Consider the following 19,708-nt stretch of genomic DNA (forward strand, 5'->3'; position numbering starts at 1 on the left):
GAATCATATAGTATATACATTTTTGTGTCTGTCTTCTTTTGCTTAGCATATTTTTTGAGACTCACTTAACTGTTGCATTTATTAGCTTCACATGGTAGAAGGGGAAGGAAGCTCTCTGGGGCCTTTTGTAAGGAAATTAATCCCATTTATGAGGGTTTACCCCCTCATTATGACCTAATCATCTCCCAAAGGCCTCAGCTCCTAATATCTATCACATTGGGGATTAGATTTTAACATATGGATTTTAAGGGAACACAAATACTCAGACCATAGCACTATCATTTCTCTAGTACCATTGATCTTGATTACTGTAGCTGCATTATAAGCTTTGAAATCAGGTAATGTGAGTCTTTCGATTTTATTCCTCTTCATAATAGTTTGACTCTTCTAGGTCCTTTGAATTTCTGTATCAATTTTAAAATTGATTTTTTTTTTTAAGATGGGTTCTCACTATGTTTCCCAGGCTGGTCTCGAACTCTGGGCTCAAGCATTCCTCCTACCTTATCCTTCCAAAGTTCTGGGTTTACAGGCATGAGCCACTGCACCCAGCCCAAGTCAAGTTTTATATAAAAAAAGCTGTTGGAATTTTTATTTGACTCTATTGCTGAATCTATAGATCAGTATTAAAAAGTTGGTACTTAGCAATATTTTTCTTTTCTATACCTGAATATTATATATCTCTATTTTATTTAGAGCCCCTTTACATTCTCTCAGTCACAATTTATAGTTTTCAGTGTAGCGGTCCCTCATGTCTTTTGTTATATGTACTCATAACTACTTCATGAAGGGTTTTCTATACATTACTATAAACAAAATTCTTAAACATTTATTTTCCAGTTGTTTGTGGCTACAATATGGAAATACAATAGATACAATAGATTATTTTAAAAATCTGTTGGAGTTTGTGACCCTGCTTTTAGTTCTACTAATTTTGTTTGTTAGTTTGAATTATCTCTCTTTAACATTTAAACTTTTGACCATCTTTTTAATTTTGAAATTTTCTTCTCTTACACCTTCAGAGATTCCTTGCTAATCTGGTTCTTTTTCTACTTCTATGCTTATAACTTTGCTGGGTGCCTTTAATTTTTAATGGTCAGGTGTTTATATTTCTCAAGAATCCTTCTATTGGCATCCTCTTTCTTCTCTCTGCCCATTTTCTTTTGTTGTTCTTCCTGTCCGTCCCATGTATTCATATGGCTTATACTATGTACAGAGAAATCTGTAGAGTCCTCACAATTCCCTTTGCTAGCACTGATCACTTTCTAACCTCCAGTCTCCCATTTTAAACTAACCTAAAAATTTAGTTCCCTCATTCTGACATTACTTCAATCTTAATACACTTAAGCCTTGAGATCATTACATCTTAGCTTTGCAAAGGGACACACCTGCATTAGAATTTTGATATTGTTACCTACTAGATAGGTGACTTGGACAATTTATTTACTACCTCTGATGCTTTATTTTCCTCATTTTAAAAATAAGAGTAGTAATTCCAACCTCAGAGTTATGCTGACAATTAAATTTAATGCACAGGCATGTAGTTGTGCTTAGTAATGTTAATTCCCTTCTGCTTCCTTATTCATAATATTTTTCTTAGCTTACTATTCCCTCTTATTGCCCTATTTTATAAGTTCTTTTATTCAGGGCCAAATTCAAAATGTCAATTCTTTAGAAAAGCTTGCAATGTACTTCTGGTACCATATCTGCAATTACAGACTCAAATTTCCTTAAGCTTTTTCTCTTAGCCAATGGCAATTTCTGTTCTCAGTTTATGGCTCTTTTTAATATTTTCTTCTAAACCATGGTATCCAAAAGGGCAGAATTTGTGTCTGATTCATCTTTGAACTTCCAAAGCAATTGAGCAGTACTCATATATATGTGGTCCCGGGTGTGTTTATATCTATATGGGCTTATGCCTGTACATATATTGATCTGTATCCATGTGTGCGTATACATAGGTATGTCAGTGTCCTCCTTGTCCTCTAGCTTTCTCTTAGATATGGCCAATGAATATGTATAAAGAAAGGAAATAGAATTTTCTTTTTCTTAAATCTAACTTTTGATTACCTAACATACTTTTAACATAAGCCATCTGATTATGAAAGATCTTTAAAAATTAAATTTCAGCAAAAACTTTTTATACTTATGATTCACGATAGTTGTAAACACTTGACTGAAGTAAGCTCAGGTGAGCTACAAAAAACAAATTCACACATGGCTTCTGATAATTTGGGCCTATACAGTAGACTCTGTTATTCTTGTGTGTTTCATTTATATATTTTGGTGGTTTTTTTTAGATTAAAAAGTCTTACTTATATGAGTATAAATTATAACCAACTAGCCAGCATTCCTAGAGAACTTTATTTTCTTGAGAATCTTTCTGAACTTCAACTTAACTACAATCAGCTAATATGCATACCTGAAGAGATTAAGTTCTTGAAGAAGCTTCAGAAACTTTTGCTAGCCAGAAACAACATTGGAGTTTTGCCAAAGGGGAGCAAAACATGGAACCACACTATTGTGTTGTTGGAGAAGAACTCAACATGATGGGAGGTGGTTATAGATTAGATTTTGGTATCTGAGTATAAGCCATCACTTGCTTTTCCTCAGATTAAATGTAGTCATTTCCCAAATCCCTATGAAGGAAGGCTGTAATTTGAATTATCCCACCCAGCTAGGGCTGCCAGATTTAATAAATACAAATATAGAATGCTCACTTAAATTTGAATTCCAGATAAGCAATGATTAATTTTTTTACTGTAAATATGTTGCTAATATTACATGGAATATACTAAAAAACCTATTTATTGTTTGATATTTAAGTTTAATTGAGCATTATATCTGGTAACCAGATATACAGAACAAAATACAAGTTCATTTTGGCTTTGAAGTATGTACTGGCTCTCTTCACTTTTTCCTTCATATTCACTGTCCATCCTGCCTTCTGCTTGGGAGATTGACCTGTGTGGGCATCAGTGAACCCCTTTGTTCTCTGGTTTCCTCTTGGATATGGCAGATGAGAGACACTGGCAGGAAGTGACAGGGCAGGAGGATTGTAAGTAGTTGATGATATTCCCATGGTACCTTCTCTGACAGGGTGCTGTGGGTTGGCTGTGTGCCTTTCTGGAAGGCCACAACTAGTGAACTAATAATGTATTTAGATAGATAGATAGATAGATAACATGGGATTTATTAGGGGAATTGGCACACATAATTTTGGAGACTGAGAAGTTCTATAGCAGGCTATCTGCAAGCTGAAGACCCTGGAGTGCTGGTAGTGTGGCTGAGTCCAACTCTAAAAGCCTCAGAACCAGGGAAGCCAATGGTGTAATTCTTAGTTGGAGGTCAAAGGCCTGAGAACAGGGAGGTTCTGGTGGTGGTACTGGTGTAAATCTTAAAGTCTAAAGGCTGGAGAGCCTGGAGTTCTGAGGTCCAAGGGTAGGAGAAGTGTCCCAGCTCCAGGTGAGAGAGAAAATCACTTTTTTTTTTTTCTATCCTGGTCACTAACTGATAGGATGGTACGCAACAACACTGAAGACTAATCTTTCCCACTCCTTCTACTGACTCACATTACCCATCTCCTCTAGAAACACCCTCACAGACACACCCAAAACAAAGGGTTACCGGCATTCTAGGTATTAGTTAATCCAATCAGGTTGACACCTAAAATTAACCATCACACTAGACTTCTTATAGTTCTATCCCAAACAACTGTTTGCTCTTAATGGAACATTATTTGTTCTAAAGAACTAAGAATCTTAGCTTAAACTTCACTTTTTCCAGGAAGCCTTTTCTGACTTCCTAATATCAAATTTTCCATGTATCACCATTTCCCTAACCCTTCATAACACTTTTAATTCTCTTAGCACAACTTTGTCTTTGCCTATTTGTGAATTTTTAAATCTTCATTGAATATTTGTGAGGGGTATACACATGCAAAGATTAGAAAAAGACAGCAACAGGTATCAACAGCAATAATAGTGGCAGTCATGGCAGCAAAAACAAATGAAAACAAAAGAGTCGACAGCAACAGAAGTAATACAATCGAGTGTTTTCAAGTAGGGTGAGAGGCCCTTATATCATAACATGAGATACTGAAGGAACACATTGGAGTCTGCAAATCTCTGTAGCTCATATAATACAAAGGAGAGTATCATGGCAATGGAAGACTATGTAGGACTTAGGAAGAGGACTACGTGCATGGTAGAGGGCTCCCTTCAAGCACTTGCTGCCTAGCTGTAGGGAATGGGGATTTTAGACAGCCTTCAGCTGTTGGCTCTTTCAGAGTCTGCCTTAGCTGCAGAGAGCCTCTTTTCTCGTCCAAAGTCACATGCTCTTCCTAAAGCATTCTGGATCCTGTGACCAAACAAGGGAGGGATATAAAGGCTTGGCCATTTCTGCCTGATGGAGAATAATTTGGATGGGCAATAACCCTCTGGAGCTCCCCACCCACCCACACAAGATTCTATTGTGTCTGAATTCTACCTCAACTTCCCCATCTGCTCAGTCCTGCTTCTTGATCATGCCTTTTACAGGGGTGATCCTTAATAAATATTTAGCACCTTAAGTTCCATCTCAGCATCTGCTTCCAGAGAATGAAACCTGTGATAACATGTGATAAAACTGAGGAGGAAGAGTATTGGCATGACTGAAGAGGCATATTATCTCCCTAGGGAGAAGTTTGATTATCAATATATGAGTGACATTTTAGATATATCACTATAAGTGGTTGGGACTGTTTAGTAAGTCATACCTCTAGTTTTTAATTAAAAAAATTTTTTTTTGTTTCTACTTAAAGAGAAATACTACTTATCCTTTGCTTGCTAGTAGAAATACCAGAACCCGGATGCATCATAACAACTGTGTGGTTACCATGGTAATGAACAGTCACATTGGACATGTAGATAAAGACAGTAACAGATTTCATTTATTTTGTAGGGAAAGGGTTGTGTTAGCATAGGGCTAAGCAAAAGGTAGTTGCTTAGTAAATCCTGGCCATATGATGGCCATATGATGGCCAACAACCATATGATGTAAGGGCTTCTATTAGCATTTTCATTTTACAAATGAAGAAATTGAAGTACAAAGAAATTAAAAAATTTGCCCATAGTTGTAGTACCTGCCAGAGTTGAGATTTGAATCTAGAAGTAGCGTAACTCACAGTGGCCACATTATGTTGCTCTGGAGTGGTCAGAGGAAATGAAGAATTCAAAGATGTCTGGCAGTCCAGAATATGGGGATCTGCTTGGGAAGATGTACTGAGTAATTGGTCAGGTGATTGGAAAAGATAGCCACCTTTATCATGTTTGAGTTTTAAAAAGAAATTATGATTTTCTTTATGATTTTAATATTAGATTTTAAAAAGTATCTCTCCCTTCTGTTTTCTGACACAGGAACTTTGTGATCTTAAAAAACTCAAAATCCTAGACATAGCGGGAAATATTATTCAGATAGTTCCATCAGGAGTAAGTAGAATCAACTTCTATTATAATTGAAAAATAATTTTGTTTATGCTATTGGGAATGGAAAAAAATATGGGCAGATGGTAAAACCTGTAGTAATTGGAACCTTAAGTTATACAAATGACTCAAAGATTTGCTTTGTTTTAGAATTTCAAAACCTGTTCTCTCCTGTTTCTTTGTGTTCTGTGCCTGCTGAACTTGTTTGAACTAAGTGAACTCTGATTTCTATCATAAATATTTTAATATATCAGCTATGATTAAATTTTTTGGTTATTATATACTACTTTTGGTCACCTCTGACTTTTTGAAAATACTGCTTTTCAGAGCATAAATTTTTATCACTTGTAATTAATCCAAAGGTGACACTTTTGTTAGTTGTTTTTAAGCCATAATCAATGAAAAATGCACTTTTTTCTCATTTGAAAATGAATTTTGACCTCGTTTTATTTCAAATACTGAGCAAGAGTTTGTCTTGGCAACTCCCAACTTTTGAGAAAGAAATGTCACTTTTTCCTATTGCATTTTTATATCCAAGTGAACATGCTTGAACATTCAAGGTAATAATTAGAAATCTATCTATCCAGAAGGTATTCAATGAATAGTTGTTGACCCACTAATTATTTTTCCTGACTGATCAGTACTCTAAATTGAGGTTTCAGTCTTTTTTACTCCTAGAGCAATATTTTATACTGAAGGTAATTCAAATATAAAAAAGTGAGTATAAAGTCTATGTTTTAGAAAAATGTATACAGTTTTTAAATTGTGGCAAAATATACACAACATAAAATTTACATTCTCCCACTGAAACTCTCTATCCATTCAACTCTAGCTCCCCATTCCCTTTGTACACCTATTTTAGAAGTTTCTGTAAATACCTTGAAATAAGATATTTCCCCCCTCCATGGCAACCTACTATATGTCTCTGAATTTGACTACTCTAGGTACCTAGAGTAGTGTAAGTGGAACCAGAGATTTGTCCTTTATTACTGACTTATTTCACTTAGTAAAATACCATTAACATTCATCCATCTTATAGCATGTGTCAGAGTTTCTTTCCTTTCAAAGGCTAAATAATATTCAGTTACATGTATATATCACATTTTGTCTATCCACAGGTATCTGCCCACCTATGGGACCTTGGGCTGTTTTCTCATTTTGGCTATTGCTGCTATGAGCATGGGTATACAAACATTTGTTCTTTACTTTCAGTTCCTCTGGGAATATACTCAGATAAAATTCTTGAGTCATATGGTAATTCTATGTTTAATTTTTTAAGGAATCACCACAGTGTTTCCAAAAATGTATAGATTTGAATGTTTAGTACAAATTGGATATTGCTAATATTGACCTTGAAAATGTGACATGATTTTACTTATCCTCTGGGTCTTAATTTAACTCTCTATGTCCTGTGATGCCTCCTTGACTTCCAAAACAGCCTTTTGGTGCCACTTCTTCTATGATACCACTGGTGCCACTGCTACTTCTATGGTACCTTCTTGTGCCACTTTTTCTATGGTATTTCGATGATATGCTTGGGCAACATAATGGAGTAATTCTTTTCAAGTCTTTCTTGCCTTTGGATGGTAAGCTTCCAGAGAAAGAATACTCTTTTTTACAAATTAGTAGTTTTTTTTTTTTTTTGAAATTCACATGGCTTTTGAACATTTGAAACTATATTTTCACCAGGACTTTTCTCTAAACACTTTCCTTAAATGAATATTCTTCAATTATGTGATTTTTAATCATTGGATGTTCTTCTACCTTTTCTTTATAATATGTTCACTTTTTCTAACATTTTTATTTATTGCCAGAATTAGAATTGGATTTTGAATGAACAAGCTTTTGAGAACAATATTGATCTGAAATAAAATGTCTTTTATTTGTATCTCTCTTTAAGAGAATAATATTTCTGAAGTATGGCCTTTAGCGAACAGTGGACAATCTATGGTAACACTGCTGGTTGTTCAGTTAGTGCACGAAACACTGATGCTTGTTATATTAGTTTCCTGGGGTTGCTATAGCAAAGTATTATAAACTGGGGCTTAAAGGAGCATATCTTTGTTTTCTCTTCTTAGAATGATACCAATCCTTGGATTGTGGACCACTGTAATCCAGTATGACCTCATTTTAACTAATAATATCTGCAAAGATTCTGTTTCCAAATAAATTCATACTCTAAGGTTTAGAGTGGATATGACTCTTGGAGGACACTATTTAACCCATTATACTTTGATAGAACATTGAGTTTGTTACTCTATTTAGTGTCTGCTAGGGCAATTGATACAAATATCACTGATGAGGTTTATATGACATTTCAATTTCATAAACACTTACTGAGTACCTTCTCTGTCGCCAAGCTTTCTTCTAATCTGGGGAAGCAGGTGAACAAATATGGATGTTGCTGTCTAGAAACTTTGGAATTTGTGTTTGAAGAAATCTCTAAACATTAAAGTGGACCCTGGAGACATCATAAGAACAAGATAAATATATGATTTTTAATGACTGACAGAAATTTAAAATTAGAAAAATCAAAGAAACTGCCATTAATTAGCTTGAACAAAGAAGCAAGTCAGGTAGGTGGTTAATTTCATTGTTGAGTTCAAAATACTAAGGAGAAAGTGGCCTGTTGCCTTCATAACTTTTGACAATGGGTCAAGAAAAAACTTATTATTATTTGCTGCTAAAGGGATAGACTATCATCATGGGATTTCCGGGAAGAAAGGATTACTAATCTCTTTCTTTAGGGCAGAAAACTTGGTCTCTTAAGTAGTTGTGATTCAGTCTTTTCAACAGAAAAAAAAGCAAATTACTGAAATTTTATAGTTCCTTTGAAACAATTTTTAAAAAATCTTTTTATCACGGATCTTCTTTCTCTGGCACCTCTTTCTCTCAGGAGCCCAGTTATTTTTCAAACTGCAATCATTTGAAGAGAAAGATGACCTGACAAAAGTGAGAAAAAGTTTTAATGATCATCACCAGGGGGCATCATGAGGTTTGCCTTTGATGTGAAGTTTATAGCAAGATATCATATATAAAACATTGCAGACCAAACAGAAAACTTCACATTTCAGTAAGCTCTTGGTTAGAATCCTCCATTAGCAATCTATCTGAGGACCTGTAGTATTATATCTACTTTTCAAATTCACGAATAGTGTTCAAAGTTATCTTTCTGGATCAATACTTTGCCATTATCTAGAAATTTGCAAGTTACCAAATCTATCTGATATTGAATAATCCCTTGAAGAAGACAGATTTGTTATCATTATTCGCATTTGGAGCTGAGGATATTGAGACTCCAGAGAAGCAGTTTATCTGTAGCAGTGACCCTCAAATTTGAGTGTGCATCTGAATCCCCCGGATGGCTTTTTAAAACCCAGAAGGCTAGGCCCTCCCTCTAGGGTTCTGAGTCAGTAGGTTGGGGATCCCACAGGTTTGCATTTCTATTATGTTCTTGGGTAATGCTGAGGCTGTAAGTCTGGGAACCACACTTGGAAAACCATTGCCCTGAAGGATGGAACAGTAGCAGAGCTTGAACTTGCACTCAAGACTTTTGGCTACACTCTAAGGACTCCCACTGTCTCTGAGGAATCCATTCTTTGTCTCAGGTTGGGACAGTCCCTGTTATGCTATATAAATAAGGCCTTTCTTTAAGCTCCCTGGGAGTCTGGGTTCTGAGAATTTCACTGTGCCTTGACTAAAATGATACTCAAGGAACATTCTTTGGGCAATAGAATTCTCATATACTCTGAAAAATATTTCACATAGAAACTAGGATTTTGGTATGTGAACACAAGGAATGCCTATATGGTTGGGGGCTGAGTTTTATATGTTGTTTAATTTGGTTAGCCTTACTTCTTTTTGGTCACACTGTGGTTGTACTTGGTGCATATATGCCATTAACAAAACTTCTCGAACATTTATTCATTAGCCAATCTAAAAATTAGCATATGAATTTAACACTAAATTTTATTTCGGAGAAATTTGGGGAAGGCCAAATCTTTACCGTGTTACTTTCATTTCTGAGTTTTGTCTTTATAAAGTTTCCCCTTTGCATCAGGTGGTTATAGTTTGGAAGTGAAACTCAAGTGTAGCTAAAACATTTACAAGGATACAGATAAATGTGACAGCTTATGAGAAAGTGCTTTCTTAAGAGTAGACACTTAAGAAATATGCTTAAAAAGATGTAAATTATACCCAATGCTACATTTTCCACAGTTGCTGCTTTCTTTCAGTTTCAAAGTCATGATATTAACATTCATGTGAATCTGTAGCTTCCATAAACACATTCTGTGTCAAAGTTAAGAATCTTAAGTATTTGTATATCCCTAAGGTTTGTAGGCACACACTGTTTTTGTAAGAAAAAAAAAATATAAAGAGAGAAAGCCTCATGCAGTGATGTTGTCATAAGAAAAATTATGCTTGGACTATTTATGGGAAATCATAGTTATAACACCTATTCCATTTCATCAATGCCCCTTTTTTCCTTCAAGAGTTCTTTAGAGTTATCATAAATCAAATTTGAGAATAGTGGAAGCAGTTTCCTCTTTTACAGTATGAAAAACATAGGAGGAAAAAAAAGGAAGCAACTTTCCCAGAAACACAAATCATTTGAATAGTGAGGAGAAGATTTGAATCCATTGTTCCCAAACAAAAATTAAATATGCCTAGCTTAGCAGTGTACCCATTATGTGACATTGGACAGGTCTTGTATCATCACATTGCTAGGAAAGTGTCTCACACAACAGTTAGTGGTTAGTAATGATAGAATGAGTGAATGATTAAATGAGATAATGTATATGAATTATTATTAGTGTTTGGCACATGATAGATATTGAATGTTGTTTTCTTGTCATTTTAAGGTTTGGTCTGAGATACGTCCCCTTCAATCCACCCCAAATTTAGGGTTATGTCTGAAGGCTTTCAAAGCCATGAGATCACCCGAATGATTCTAACTTGCAACTGTTAAGGTAACCAACTGATCTTTACCCAAGGGTGTACAAGAGTGGCTGGTTTCAGCAGTACACACACACTGCTTCCTATTCCCCAGGTTGTCTTTGCCCTGTTCCAGGTTATTTTCTTCTGCAGATTCCTTTACATTCTTTAGGCTTACCTTCTTTGGGCAACAAAACAGAACCAATAAACTATCTCCCTGAAGGGGTCTCTTTTCCCTGGCTCTTTGCCTTTGGTTTTCTGTTTATTTATGTCTTATCCTTTCCTTCTCCCTCTTGGTTCATTTGGTTTCTGTTTGCCAGACCAGACCAGATTCCTCTGGAAATAGGACCTCTCATTACTGAAATCCCTGTTTCTTAGACACTTCACTTAACTTGTTGCCTACTACTTATCCTGATGTCTCTTCTTTCCTTGGATTTTTAATTTAAAAGGATTTCTCTTTTCATAGCCAATGCTGAATGATTTTGATCCACACCAGTGTAAGCTTATCTTGCTATAATGTCCTTGGGTCCAGACACTTGCCTGATGTCTAGCATGGTACATACCCTGGTTTGCTGTCACTCTCTGTCTGATACTTGTCTAATTCAAATACTCCCAGTACTCCCAGTATCATATATATATATATATCTGTGTTTGTGTGTATATATATATAATATAATATGTATACATTTGTGATTAATACAAAGTCAAGTGAAGAAAGCCATTTTATTTTTAAATGATTCTCATCATTTCCAAATGAACTCACCTGCCTTAGATAGAATGATTTCCATATATGAGCAGTAACACACAAATATGTGCACATGCAGACAAGCATTCCTAGGGAAACCATTTAGTTTTGCATTAACAAAAATATTTCTGTGAGATTGATTGAACACTTGGAGAATATCTGTTTCAAATTTAAACATGTCTATGATAAAAAAAATGTCCCTAAGTGGTCTAGAAAGTGCAATACAATTGTGGGAAAGAAACTGCTTGGGAAAGTAAAATTGTGATGTTTGCCTTCTGTCAAAACTTTTGAAACTCTTTTGCAAAATGGTAGAAAACAACCTACAAGTTTAAAAGTGATACACAGGGAAATGTCCATAAAGCTGTGGTCCAGAATATCCCTGAATATCTCCACAATCTAGTGATTTGCTTGGAAGTATCCACTTTGCTCAAATAGCATGAGAAATTCCAGTTGGCTGCCTCATCCCCTTTGTTGTTCTGCCTCTTTCAATTAGCAACATTAAAGATCCACTTTATTTTTGTTCCCATGTGAATAGTTTATTTTCTCTCTCGGTTTAAGATTAAGGAAAAGTATGCCCTATTCTTAAAGCTCATTAAATGCCTCTCTAAAATTTGACCTTGATTTGAAAATAGTATAATTTTCTTTGGTTGTCAATGCTGCCTTCAGTGGCTCAGTTTATTAGGAGACATACATTTAAAACAACATTCACTGACCTTTTAAAAAATGGGACACAAGCCAATGCTTTTCTAATGGAAACCCCTTGTGGGTTCTGTGGTTTTATGTAAGTGATGTAAGCTTAGCTAATATAGAATTCATGAGTTCCAAAACTTGACTAAATGCTTTCCCTGTCACTACTTTTATGAGAATGAGATCATGTTTTCTGCTGTTTCTTATATGGGGGTGGGCGAAGAGGAGGGTATTGAATTATATGTTATTGCTTCTTTTACCATTCTAATTCTAAAATTTCATGGGGTAGACTTTTGGAAATGAAAAGCAGAGAGAAAAAAATTATAAAATATCTTAGATGCAATAGTGATTTTGTTCAAACTCTGTTTTAAAAATTGAAGGCCTAATTAAATTAGAGAATATAACTATCTCTGTTTAAATTACATAATTTGAGTTCTGACTTTCTACTTCTATATGTGATTTTGTTAGAATTAAAGATAGGCTGGTCCTGAATGCGTATAAAGTGTATGTGCTGCAAAGGATCATGTTTCACATGGTATAGTGGTTGGTGAACACCATTTCACCAACCACTATCACTAGCTACTCTTAAAAATTTTATTCTTCTAGCCAAGTACCTGATGAAAGTGATTCAGGAGATAAAAGGGATGCCTTGCTTACCTTCAAAATGGAGATCCTCAAATTTCAGGAGCATTCACCTCTCTTGTTAAGAGGTAGGAAGGACAGGATCATAAGGTCAGAGAGCTAGAACTTCTGTGTTTTCTGGTCTTGCAGTAAAAGTGGAGTTCAAATGATTTCAAAATCAGGGCCGGTATTTTTCAGAAAGTAAACTTAAATAATTAGCAATATTATAAAGAGAGACTGATTGAAATCAAATGTGGCTCTTGTACAGACTGTTTAAACATTGATTTTCATTTAGATTATTTCTCTCTCTCTCCCTTCCCTCTCCAAGTAATCTCTATGGAGGTGGGGGACTTTGTTCCCTTTCACTGATGCATTCTAAATTTATAACAGTGCTTGGCACAGAGTAGGCACCCAATAAATAGTTGCAGAAAGGATGGGTAGACGGATAGATGGATGGGTGGGTGGATATGGATTTTACATAACAAACGTGATTGCTTTGCTCTTCTGAGAAATCAAAACTAATTTGTGACAATTAATAACAAAGTTGTTCTAAGGCAGTGATTTTCAGCTAGGGAAGATTTAGCCCTCCCTCCATGTCCCCGGGATATTTGGAAATGTCTGGAGTTATTTTTTGTTGTGAAAACTGAGAAGTGGTTCTACTGGCATTTAGTGAGTAGAGGCCAGAGATCCTGCTAAATGTTCTGTAATGCATAGGACAGTCCCCCATAACAAAGTATTACCTGGCCCAAAATGTCCATGTTGAGATTGAAAAACCTTGATTTAAGGGATTGACTATTTCTTTATGTTCTCTATGCCTTAATCCCAATAAAACATATTCTTATCAAATAGATTTTAGAATGTATAAGAATCAGCAATGTGCTTGTTAAAATGTTGATCCCTGGACCCCATGCTCATATATTGTAAATTATTGCTGATAATGCTTTTGGATTTAAAGTTTAATTTTTTTCTGATATGAATATAGCTATATTATATATAAATATATATTATATATTTTGATTCATGTTTACATGATATGTGTTTTCACTGCCTACTTTTAACCTTTCTATATCCTTATATTTTACATGTATCTTTTATAAATACCATATAATACTCCATTTAAAAAATCCATCTAACTATTCTTTCTTTCTCTTTGTTTGAGATGAGGTCTTGCTATTTTGCCCAGGCTGGTCTTGAACTCCTGAGCTCAAGCTCTCTCCCCACTTCAGCCTCCTGAGTAGTTGGGACTATAGGCATGTGCCACTTTGCCCAGCCTGCTGGGTATATGTAATTTGTTTTACTTGTTCTGTACTCCTTTTCTCTTTTTTTCTTGCCTTCTTTTGAAATAATTGGATACTTTTTATGACTCATTTTTTAAAATCTTATGAAATTTTATACCATTTTACTATTCTTTTTTAGAAAAATTCTTTTATTTTAGGTTCCGGGGTACATGTGCAGAATGTGCTGGTTTGTTACATAGGTAAACCTGTGCCATGGTGGTTTGCTGCACCTATCAACCCATCACCTAGGTATTAAGCTCCACATGCATTAGCTATTTGTTCTGATGCTCTCCCCTGCGCCATGCTCCCAATAGGCCCCAGTGTGTGTTGTTCCCTTCCCTGTGTCCATGTGTTCTCATTGTTCAGCTCCCACTTACGAGTGAGAACATATGGTGTTTGGTTTTCTGTTCCTGTGTTAGTTTGCTGAGGATGATGACTTTCAGCTTCATCTAGGTCCCTGCAAAGGACATGATCTCATTCCGTTTTATGGCTGCTTAGTATTCCGTGGTGTATATGTGCTACATTTTTTTTTTTATCCAGTCTATTATTGATCGGCATTTGGGTAGGTTCCAAGTCTTTGCTATTGGGAATAGTGTGCCAGTAAACATATGTGTGCATGTGTCTTTATAACAGAATGATTTATATCTCTTTGGGTATTATACCCAGTAATGGGATTGCTGGGTCAAATAATATTTAAGGTTCTAAATCCCTGAAGAATCACCACACTGTCTGCTACAGTGTACAGTGGTTGAACTAATTTACATTCCTACAAACAGTGTAAAAGCCCTGTTTCTCTGCAGCCTCACCAGCATCTGTTGTTTCTTGACTTTTTAATAATTGCCATTCTGACTTGTATGAAATTGTATCTCATGGTTTTGATTTGCATTTCTTTAATGATCAGTGATGCTGAGCTGGTTTTGCATATGTTTCTTGGCCACACAAATGTGTTCTTTTGAGAAGTGTCTGTTCATGTCCTTTGCCCACTTTTTGATTTTTTTTCTTGTAAATTTGTTTAAGTTCCTTGTAAATTCTGGATATTAGACCTTTGTCAGATAGGTAGTTTGCAAAAATTTTCTCCTGTTCTGTAGGTTGCCTGTTCACTCTGGTGATAGTTTCTTTTGCTGTGCAGAAACTCAGTTTAATTAGATCCTATTCGTCAATTTTTGCTTTTATTGTTATTACTTTTGGTGATTTCATTATAAAATCTTTGTTCATGCCTATTTTCTGCATAATATTGCCTAGGTTTTCTTCTAGGGTTTTTATGGTTTGGGGGTTTACATTGAAGTCTTTAATCCATCTTGAGTTAATTTTTGTATAAGGTGTAAGGAAGGGGTCCAGTTTCAGTTTTCTGCATATGGCTAGCCAGTTTTCCTAGCACCGTTTATTAAATAGGGAATTCTTTTCTCATTGCTTGTTTTGTCAGATTTGTTGAAGATCAGATGATTGTCAATTTGCAGTCTTATTTCTGAGATGCCTATTCTGTTCCTTTGGTCTGTGTTTCTGTTTTGTTACCAGTGCCATGCTGTTTTGGTTACTGTAGCCTTGTGGTACAGTTTGAAGTCAGGTAGCATGATATCTACAGCTTTGTTCTTTTTGCTTAGGATTGTCTTGGCTATTAGAGTTCTTTTTCGGCTCCATATGAATTTTAAAGTACTTTTTTTCTAATTCTGTGAAGAATGTCAATGGTAGTTTGATGGGAACAGGATTTAATCTATAAATTACTTTGGGCAGTATGGCCATTTTCACAATATTGATTCTTCCTATCCCCAAGGATGGAATGTTTTTCCAATTGTTTGTGCAGTTGGAATTTCCTTGAGCAGTGGTTTGTGAGTGTGCAAAATAAGCAGCTAGTATCATGATGACATGATCAAATTCACAGATAACAATATTAACCTTAAATGTAGATGGGTTAAATGCCCCAATTAAAAGATACATATTGGCAAACTGGATAGAGTCAAGACCCTTCATGTGCAAAGACACGCATAGGCTCAAAATAAAGAGATGGAAGACAATTTACCAAGCCAATGGAAAGCAGAAAAAAGCAAAGGTTGCAATTCTAGTTTCTGACAAAACAGACTTTAAACCAACAAAAAACAAAAAAAGACAAATAAGGGTAGTATATAATGGTAAAGGAATCAATTCAACAAGAATAGCTAACTATCCTAAATATATATGCACCCAACACAGGAGCACCCAGATTCATAAAGCAAGTCTTAGAGAACTACAAAGAAATTTAGACTCCTACACAATAATAGTGGGAGACTTTAACACCCCATTGGCAGTATTTGACAGATCATTTAGCAGAAAATTGACAAGGATATTCAGGACTTGAACTCAGCTCTGGATCAAGTGAACCTGATAGATATGTATAAAACTCTCTACCTCCAAACAACAGAATATACAGTCTTCTCAGTGCCACTTGGCACTTACTCTAAAATTGATCACATAATTAGAAGTAAAGGACTCCTCAGCAAGTGCAAAACAACTGAAATCATAGCAGTCTCTCAGACCCCTGTGCAATCAAATTAGAACTCAACATTAAGAAACTCACTCAAAACTACACAACTACATGGAAATTGAACAACCTGCTCCTGAATGACTCCTAGGTAAATAATGAAATTAAGGCAGAAATCAAAATATTCTTTGAAACCAATGAGACCAAAGAGGCAATGTACCAGAATCTCTGGGATGCAGCTAAAGCAGTGTTAAACGGGAAATTAGTAGTGCTCAATGCTCACATCGGAAAGCTATAAAGATCTCAAATTGACACGCCAACGTCACAACTAAAAGAACTAGAGAAGCAAGAGCAAACAAATCCAAAACCTAGCAGAAGACAAGAAATAACTAGATCAGAGTGGAACTGAAGGAGATAGAGACATGAAAATCCTTCAATAAAATCCATGAATCCAGGAGCCAGTTTTTTGAAAAAATTAATAAAATAGATAGACCACTAGCTAGACTAATAAAGAAGAAAATAGCGAAGAATCAAATAGGCACACTGAAAAACAATAAAGGGCATATCACCTCTGACCCCAAATAAATAGAAACTACCATCAGAGAATACTACAAATATTTCTATGCAAATAAACTAGAAAATCTAGAAAAAGTTCCTAAATTCCTAGACACATACACCCTTCCAAGACTAAACCAGGAAAAAGTCAAATCTTTGAATAGACCCATAACAAGTTTTAAAATTGAGGCAGCAATAAATAACCTACCAACCAAAAAAAAAAAGAAAAGAAAAAAAAGCCCAGGACCGGATGAATTCACAGCTGAATTCTACCAGAAGTACAAAGAGGAGCTGGTACTATTCTTTCTGAAACTATTCCAAATAATTGAAAAGGAGAGACTCTCCGCTAACTCATTTTATGAGGCAAGCATCATTCTGATGCCAAAACCTGGCAGAGACACAGTAAAGTAAGAAAACTCGAGGCCAATATCTCTGATTAATATTGATGCAAAAATCCCCAATAAAATACTGGCAAACTGAATTCAACAGCACATCACAAAGCTTATCCACTATGGTTAAGTTGTCTTCATCCCTGGGATGCAAGGCTGGTACAACATATGCAAATCAATAAACATAATTCATCACATAAATAGAACCAATGACAAAAACCCCATGATTATCTCAATAGATGCAGACAAGGTCTTTGATAAAATTCAACATCCCTTCATGTTAAAAACTCTCAAGAAACTATATATTGATGAAATATATCTCAAAATAATAAGAACTATTTACGACAAACCCACAGCCAATATCACACTGAATGGGCAAAAGCTGGAAGCATTTCCTTTGGAAACTGGCACGAGACAATCATGCCTTCTCTCACCACTCCTGTTCAACATAGTATTGAAAGTTCTGGCCAGGGCAATCAGGTAAGAGAAAGAAATAAAGGGTTTTCAAATATGAAGAAATCAAATTGTCTCTGTTTGCAGATGACATGATCCTGTATCCAGAAGACCCCATCATCTCAACCCAAAAGATCCTTAAGCTGATAAGCAACTTCAGCAAAGTTTCAAGATAGAAAATCAATGTGCAAAAAATATTACAAGCATTCTTATACACCAACAATAGACAAGCAGAGAGCCAAATCATTAATGAACTTCCATTCACAATTGCTACAAAGATAATACAATATGTAGGAATACAGCTAACAAGGGATGTGAAAAACCTCTTCAAGGAGAACCATTTTTCTATTCTTTTAACAGACTACCCTAAAAATTAAAAACTCTTGCTTGCTTATGAAAATTATTTATTGGTACTTATTCTCTCCTCTTAGACAATGCAAGAACTTTATGTTTACATACCTCCATCTTTTTTTTTTATTTTTAAGCAACACATAATAATTGTACATATTTATGGGATACAGAGTGAGATTTTTATGCATATAAACAATGTGTATTGATTGAATCAGAGTAATTAGCATACACATCACCTCAAACATTCATTATTTCTTTGTGTAGGAAACATTCAATAACTTATCTATTTGAAATTCAGCTTTTTGAAAATATACAATAAATTATTAACTATAGTCACCCTATAGTACTATAGAACTCTAGAACTTATTTCTCCTATCTAGCTGTAATTTTATATTTGTTAACTAATGTTTTTCTATCCTCACCTCTTCCCTACTCTTCCCAGCCTCTATAACCTCAATTCTATTCTCTACTTCTATGAACTCAACATTTTTAGCTCACACATGAGTGATAACATGCAGTATTTATCTTTCTATGCCTGCCTGACTTATTTTACTTAACACAATGTTCTCCAGGTTCATCCATATTGCATCAACTAACAGGATTTCATTTTTTTATGATTGAATAATGTTCTTTTTTTGTGTATATATATATGCAATATATATATATGCAATAATTTTCTTTTTGTTGCATGTATATATGCAACATTTTCTTTATTCTTTAATCTGTTGATGGATACTTCAGTTGACTAATGGGGGTGCAGATGTCTCTTTGATATACTGATTTCTTTTCCTTTGAAAATAGTAGTGGTATTGCCAGATCATATGGTATTTCTATTTATAGATTTTTGAGGAAACTTCACACTGTTTTTCATAATGGATGTGCTAATTTATGTTTCCATGACACAGTGTATGAGTGTTCTGTGTGTCCTCATCAGCATTTATTTATTTTTGTCTTTTAGACAAGAGCAATACTAACTGGGTTGAAATATGTCTTAACTGTGGTTTTGATTTGCATTTTCCTGGATGGTTAGTGATGTTGGACATGTCTTTCAGATACTTGTTGACCATTTGTGTGTCTTCATTTGAGAAAGTTCTATTCAGATCCTTCACCCATTTTTAAATCAAATTATTTGGGGTTTCCTTTTCCTGTTAAGTTCTTTTTTATTCTGTACATTAATCACTTGTAGTATGAATAGTTTGGAAATATTTTCTGCCTTTCTACAAGTTATTTCTTCACTCAGCTGATTGTTTCCTTTAATATGCAGAAACTTTTAAGTGTGATGTAATCTTGTCTGTTTTTGCTTTTGTTGTCTTTAGTTTTGAGTCTTTTTTTAATTCTGTTTTTTAAAATTATTCTTTCTATTTTGATTTTGAGTCTTACCCATAAAGTCTTTGCCCATACCAATTCCAGAAGTGCTTCCCTTATGTTTTCTTGTAGTAATTTTATAGTTTTAGGTCTTACATCTAAGTCTTTAATTCATCTTGAGTTGATTTTTATTTATGAGTCTAGTTTCAATCTTCTGTGTATGGATATTCAATTTTCCCAGCACCATTTATTGAAGAGGCTGTTCTTTCAGTATGTTCTTGGCACCTTTGTCAAAAATCAGTTGACTGTAATTATGTGGATGTATTTCTGGGTTCTCTATTCTGTTCCATTGGTCTAAGTGTCTTTTTAAAACCAGTTCTGTGCTGTTTTGGTTACTATAGCTTTGTAGTATATTTTGAAGTCAGGTAGTTTGATGACTCTAGATTTGTTCCTTTTGCTCAGAATTGCTTTGGCTA

General features: G+C 35.0%; 1 protein-coding gene across 1 annotated transcript in view; it reads left to right on the forward strand.

Annotated features, from left to right (window-relative positions):
• The window catches only part of LRRC69 (leucine rich repeat containing 69), a 102,333-nt gene that overhangs the window by 29,363 nt on the left and 53,262 nt on the right, over positions 1 to 19,708 (forward strand). The window contains 2 exon segments of the mRNA XM_021675786.2: positions 2,298 to 2,488; positions 5,389 to 5,465. Of these exon segments, the coding sequence (XP_021531461.2) occupies positions 2,298 to 2,488; positions 5,389 to 5,465 (268 nt within the window).

This window comes from Aotus nancymaae, unplaced genomic scaffold, assembly GCF_030222135.1.
Source record: "Aotus nancymaae isolate 86718 unplaced genomic scaffold, 86718_ANA_hifiasm-v0.15.2.pri h1tg000036l, whole genome shotgun sequence".
In the NCBI taxonomy this organism is placed as follows: domain Eukaryota; kingdom Metazoa; phylum Chordata; class Mammalia; order Primates; family Aotidae; genus Aotus; species Aotus nancymaae.